The 7065-nt window shown below is 39.0% G+C and overlaps 1 protein-coding gene across 1 annotated transcript; it reads left to right on the top strand.

Moving 5' to 3' along the window:
• Window positions 1–4014: 4014 nt before the first annotated feature.
• LOC104417886 (RING-H2 finger protein ATL18) lies at window positions 4015–4434 on the top strand. Its single transcript, XM_010029086.2, has one exon. It carries the CDS (start codon window positions 4015–4017, stop codon window positions 4432–4434), a length of 420 nt encoding a protein of 139 aa, XP_010027388.2.
• The last annotated feature ends 2631 nt before the right edge of the window (window positions 4435–7065 follow it).

A 7065-nucleotide genomic window follows, 5' to 3' on the forward strand; every position in this document is an offset into this window, starting at 1 on the left:
GATTTTGAATTTCTATTCTATTTCGAATGTGAGTAATTATTTTATCCTAAGTTTACCATATATTATAAAAAGACAAATACAAGACAAATACAAATAGTCATTTTATAGAGTTCAAGATATGGGTCACAAACTAAGAAGACGACCCGTTTCTCTCTCCTTCTCAATGGGAGTTTAACCATGACCTTGCCAGTTCGGAAACAGTTCTCTGCAAGAACTTCTAATCTCTCTGTGCGAGAGTGGCATGTGACTTAATTCATGGGTTATGAGGTTAATTGTCGTTGATAACAGTATTAACAAGGTTTCTGGATTCTTCAATTATCCAGTAGAAATGGGTTTCTTTTAATTGTGTTTATCTTCTGAATTTTAAAATAGGGCCTTACAAGCCTCTCATTTCCTATTTATCAACTGGAGTTTAATCATCACTTGCCAATTCAGGAACAATCAAAACGATAGCTTTGTAATTTTCCGGCGCGAGAGTGGCGTTTGACTATGTTATGCCAGTTCCATGCATGAATAGCAGGTTTTTGAATTGTTCAATCCTATTATGGAAATGGGTTTCTTTCAATTGTGCCTTCTCACATTACACATTATCAACATTGTAATCTTGGTACTAAAAAGCAGGCCGATGGTAAAGTGTCGTTTGAGTTGTGAAATTTGGTTTATGCCCGATTGCTGTATCATTTGCCGAACATGAGTTTGTTCTTGCTCATGTTGTATTCTTTCTTTCTCGCTCAGCCAAAGAGTGAACTTTCTAAACAAGTGTCTTCATGTCCATGGCATGGCCATGTCCATGTCCATGCCTTCATCGGATGTTCTGCCCTCCTCGTATGGAACCGAGGATAGGCTGGCAACGAAGATAGAAATTCCATGTTCTTCCTAAGACGACATGGAACGCGATCCAAGTCAAACCAGCTGGTGGCATCATGTGGTTCAAAATCATGTGGTTCAACAACAGAAGTATAAACGAAGACACATCTCTCCAACACATCCGGGGTCATGGCAGGAGCAAATTCATGGGACCGGGGCTCTCCATTTTAGCTGCGTCGGTCGTGGATTCCACGTGGTCCTTCCATAGTTTAAATCGCAGAAGAAAGGAGAGAAAAAGCGAGAGAGCTCAAGTTTCGGAGGACGCATCACCGTCACCGTGGCGTGTGCATTTTGTTTCATAGAAAAAGCAACCGCCCGCTACTAAACTAATCATAAACATCTCCGACCTTCACTAATATAATTATCTCCGAGGCCACGACCCGCCCTCCAAGAACCAGGTTTCCAACACCCAAGAAGATTTCTGCGATTTGGTCGGCTTTGTTGCCTGGCGAGAGAGAGATTGTTACATTGAGGTGAGGTTGGGTGGGGCTATAGATCTTGGCCTAAATTGGCCCTAAAGGATAGGGCATTGGTAAAAGGGAAATCAAGATTTTTTTTTCCCCATAATCAAGAAAGATTATGAAGGAAAGAAAGATTGTATTAAATTATAGGATAGTCTTGCTTGTGGCAGCTAGACTTACCCTATTCCTCTAGTTACTTGTATTATTATTGTTATTATTATGGTAACAGTAAAAGTCCTTGTTATAATATTTTAATTGATACACTTGTGGGGAAGTGTAAAAGCCTTTGGATAGATGAGTTACAGGAACAATCAATAAGTAGATGGTAATTTTGGGATTTTTATTTTTCGCCGCAATAATTTTTGGTCGTAGTGACAGGAATGAAAATTGCTAGACGGGAGCGGAGTAGGCAAGAGGTCGAACCACTATCACCAAGCAGCCTTTTTTTTCTTTTTTCTTTTTAATTTATTAATTTATTTATTTATCACCACTCTCTTTATCTTTGTTCATATTGTTTCTATTGTATACTTGACGGAAGACTACTATGAAGGTTCTAAACTTTATGTATAGAATACTCTCTTGAACCTATCAATAGATTTTTTCGAAAAGTGTAAACAAGTCTTTTCTATAAACAGTACAAAAATTACCCACATGACACTCCAAAAGTGATTATGTGACTTCATTTGGACTCTTCAACATACTTTTGGGGCTTAATAGCATTTCCAGTAAAAGTTGAGCACTTAATTGAACCAATTTAGCGGTTAGGACTCAATTGCACTTGCTAAATGTTCGGTGCCATTTGATTGAACCAATTGAAACGTTTAGGGTTGAACTCACATTCTGCACATAAGGTTTAGAAGTTGTGGCGGTTTTCTTCAAAGTACTTGCTGGTGTTTCCACCTTATTTTCATTGGTTGCCACTCTCCCTTGCGTGAGCGCAGACAAACCTCCTAAACTACATCAAATCGTTTGATGAGCGTTGATAATCTTTATCATAAGGACACCAATTAATATTTTTCATATGGTAAGCATGTCATGTTGCTTCTAATGGTCGTGCCTCAGTCATGCGCAGAAGAGGAGTTGGCGTTTGAACTTGACTTCCATCCTTTCTTTTCCTGTGTTTTCTTTAATCCTCTAACGGTTGATTGATGAATAGATTAAGATTGAGTTGACCTTCTTGTTTTTTAAAATCCTCAGAATGGAAGATTTGATAGATCATGCGGCGGATGAACTGATGGAACTAAGAATCATTTGAAGAAATTATTTCCGGAAAAGAATAAAAATGGAGTGGAAGTCAAGGTTCAGGTCGTTGATGGAGCTTGCCCCTTCCAAGTTCCAAGTATAAAGTCTCGATCTCAACCTTTATTTTTCTCAAGGGGTTGACTTTGTTTCAGAAATTAATATTGAAGACAGCAGAACGATCTTGAATCTCCAGCGAGAAGAACTCTTTACTTGACACGCATCTTGGTAGCGAAAGAAAAAGGAGTTTTTCGAGTTATTTCTTTTGCTGTTATTGCAAATTTTATTTCCTCAATCGATGGATAGAGTAGTTATGATAAAGAAAAGAGACATCAATGCTTATAACCTTTAGAGATATGTTGAACATTTTAAGAGCGAACAACAATTTAAAACTTTAGGGGCTTGTATAAAACCCTATAAGGTTTTCTTGAAGGTAAGCAAGTGTTTTGATAAGTTTTTACAATTGAGCTCTTGGAATGGATATTCAAGTTAACTCTGTATCTTTTTAGTGGATTCCTTTAAGTGGTGAATCACAAGCCATGTATCATAACGCGAATTCCTTAGGTGGCGAGTATCCTCCGATCGTATGCCACGTGTCTTGAGGTGGATTCCTTTGGCGATAAGCTTTTTCCCCGTTGATTGTGTTACCTCTTAAATCTTGGAATCCTGATATCGGTGATGCTTGGCGATAAAAGGAGTTTTTTCTCAACTAATGAAAGAGCTAGAGCATTCAAATGCTGTGAGAACTTCAAGGTCCTTCCAAAAGATTGAAGACCCAATTTCGTTTGGTAATAATTACTTACCGGGTGTACTTTATAAAGCAAATATTAGGAATGAAGTAAGCGGAAATTTAAAAAAAAAAAAATGCATATCGAAGCATCAAGCAAACCCTAAACATTGTTTTGTCAATGATGCTTTCATTTTCTTCTTCTTCTTCTTTTTTCTTATTGGGCCAGGGTGCTTTACAAGCGAATTAGATCATATGTTGTTTGTCAGGATTTAATTTTTTAAACATAGGAATCGAAGAATGTGGGGTCGGCGCCGTCCCTGCATCTCCGCCGCGTTCGATGTTCGATGACCACCTTAAAATACTAAACACCCTCGATTAATTTACTTCATGTGATGTAGCACACCCCCATATTTTCAAACCCTCAATTAAATTATGTTAGAGCATAAAATAATCTCTGCAAAGTCAGAGCCTATCTACCAAAGAATATTGTATGATCTATCCCGAGAGCCTAAAATACATTAAAATACAAAGGAATGCATTCTTGACATGCTGCCCATCTGGCTATATAGGACTATATTCCTCCCTACCTTGCTCACATCAACCTTTGCTTTGGTGATTACTTCATCAATCACGAACACCCAGAAAACGAAAGATAAATAAAGAAACCAGAAACCCTCTTGAAATCCTCAGAGAGAGAGAGAAAGAGACCCCAAGAAAATGTATTGCCTAGTGTATGCACAATCTGGTGTCTCCACAGCTATGTTGATCTTCTACACCTGCATGTGGCTTCCCCTTATGCAGCTGAGGATAGCCGTCTCAAGAGTCCTCGCCTTCGTCTTTTGCAAGTATCAACCGCAGGAGAGGTCCTGCAGTTTCCAGCTCCCAGTGGGTAGGTTTCAAGATTTGCAGAAATCTGGTGGAGAAGAGGAGAAAGAAGATGGTGACCATGAAAAGACTTGCTCCATCTGCTTGGTGGATTACGAGGGAGAGCACTTGGTGAGCAAGCTCCATAGATGCGGCCATGTTTTCCACATGGACTGCATTGAGAGGTGGCTGGAGAGGTCGCAGTTTACCTGCCCTCTCTGCAGGAAGCTTGTGTTTGATGTGAGATCTTCAGCAGCAAAACAAAAATGGTGACACGATATCTGATGAGTCATCCTTGAGCCTTTGAGGCAACCACATAAAAATTGTCTTTTGTTCAGTAATTTTCTTGTCCTCAGTTTTAGCGAGGAACTGACTGTAAATTCGACAAGTCTTAGTGATGTATTTGATAAAATGTTGAAGCCTATTCTTCCTTGTCAAGATTGGTTAGATTTCAATGATCCAGCAATTACAAGTAACCCAAATTGATAGGAGTTGCTTCATTTTTTCAGACTGATCTATAGCGTGCATTACGTCCAGTTGCTTCTTCAAAGCATAATTTTGGTGCTACTTGATTTTATTTTATTTTCATAATTACAAGTCAACCATTAAATATTTCAGATCTATCTTTGAAAAATTTACCCCTTTCTTTTGTTTTACATAACTTGCTTACTTGGCAAAAACGGTGTCTATTTAGGTGATATATGATGAGAAAAGAAAAAGTGTCGTGTTGAATCGTCTCTGCTGATGTAGTATCATCTTAAAAAAATCGAATGTCTTAAGTGAATAATTAATGACTATTTATTGACATTAGTATTCAAGTTGGCATTTTTATGCGTAAATTTAACAAAGGCCTCCTATCAACCGACGTTTGAAAAGTCGAGATATTTGATATAATAAAAATAAAAAATGATGGAAGTTTAAGTACTCCCCATATTATTGCCTCTTTTTTTAATGTGGTGATGGTCTTTCAAGGTGCAATAATGTTAGGAGCCGTTAGTAGATAAGTTAAGTGGACAAACGGAATGAAAGAATTGCTTTTGATCAGCATAGTGTATTCATATAAAAATGAAATTGTTTATAAAGTACATAAAAAATGACTGTATTACTGCAAGTTAGATATCGATCTTAAATCAAAGTCAACACAAAGCGACAAATACTTAGCAGTTCCTTACATTAATGTCACCTTTCTCAGTGATCATCAAAATCATATTATATATAGGACGACGGATATTGCAATGGGCATTACAAGTTCCGCACGCATTCCTGAAAGGATCGAGCTGGGGTGAAACTGTTCGACAAGCATCTCAAGAAGATTGCACCACGAATCCCATTTTGGACATGAACATGCGAAGGTTTTCGTATCATAGGATCATCAGCCGCCACGAGAATGGTTTCTTTGCTTCATGTTTTGTAATGACCAAGTTGAGCATCTCAAGCATGCCAACATCCTTCCAGTTTTCAAATGAAGATCTGATGGCTCAGGATCCGTGAATCCCATCCTGTTTGTCGATCCATGTCGCGAGAAGTATTGACCATCGAGATGATCAGCGGACGCAAACGCTAATCTTGAATCAAGACAAAATAAAGGTGGAAAGTGGAAACGAAGGAAATTCCGTTGAGAACAGAGCATATGCCTTGAGCATCTGATTGCCGGAGGGCGGCACCGGTGTAGAGAGATATCATATCGACTCTTAATGTTTAAAATGTTATCGGAATTAATCAGAGAAGAAAATTCCTGCAAATTGGAGGGATAGTTAGAAAGGAGAAGATGACTTATGTGAAGGATGCAGGTCAAGAGTTTTTTTCTATTTTTCTTTTGGGTGGGGGCGATAAAAATTTTCGTTAAACTAATCCAAGATGGAAGAACCCGAGAAATGGATCTAAGGGAAGCTGCGAAGAGGGGAGGATACCCAATGCTGAGGTAAGCCATTTTTCCTATGGCTTTGGCCACCCAATCCGTGACCACATTGGCTTCTTTAGGACGATAACAAACCTGAACATTGGGAAAATTAAACAAAACGTCCTTACTTATTATGGATTGATTCTTGAGCCTCCCACGTGAGTTGGTGAGGACTTGATATTGCTTCAGCCAAGACCAAGCATTCCGTTTCGACGGGGACCACATTGCTTAGGAGAGGGAGGGCGCGTCTTGTGTTTACAACTCTAGCGTTCTGAGGGGAGAGAACACAATCGAGGGCTTCAACCACGGCACAAGCCTCGACCAAGAGGAAAGACGACGCTGCCACCGATTTCGTGCCACCATTCGACAATCGGTCGGCGGAATCGCAGCAGACCCATCCGATCAACGCAAGCGTTTCACCGGGGACAAAAAGTCCCATCGACATTTACCTTAAAGTTGCAAGCCCTAGGTGGCTTCCAGTAGGTAGATGTGTCTCTTTTCTAGGTTTCGATTTGCTTCCAGCTAAGTTCCATTTTTGAAAGCTTTGTAGTGTGATGAGAGTTGTTTCCACCACATTGTTGGGGTCTGGCGACAGTTGTCCCAAATACAAACCCGTTCTTGGCCTTCCATGTACTCCACAGAACCAAGGCAATTGTGGTTAGATCTGGCAAGTTCTTATGCTTCGATAGATTACAGAGCCACTCAAAAGGGGTAACCTAGTTGCATGGGAAGAATTAGGCAAAAACTTCAAGGATGAATACCACAAAAAATCTTAAACTAGTATATCTGTAATAAATTCACGTCAAACTAATTTTTTGAATATAAAAAACTCTAAACTTATACATTTGCGACAAATTTACCCTATTTTAATTAATTTTCATTAAATTTTACCATTAAATTATTGAGTTAAACAACACATAATAGTTGACGGTTTCTACCCTCCGTTTGTCATAGATTTATCAATTTATGATTTTTTGTGGTATTAGGGTGCGTTTGGGAACTAC

This window comes from Eucalyptus grandis, chromosome 7 (assembly GCF_016545825.1).
Source record: "Eucalyptus grandis isolate ANBG69807.140 chromosome 7, ASM1654582v1, whole genome shotgun sequence".
Lineage (NCBI taxonomy): Eukaryota > Viridiplantae > Streptophyta > Magnoliopsida > Myrtales > Myrtaceae > Eucalyptus > Eucalyptus grandis.

Coding starts and splice junctions, on each gene's coding strand:
- LOC104417886 (XM_010029086.2), top strand. CDS start 4,015: ATGTATTGCCTAGTGTATGCACAATCTGGTGTCTCCACAGCTATGTTG.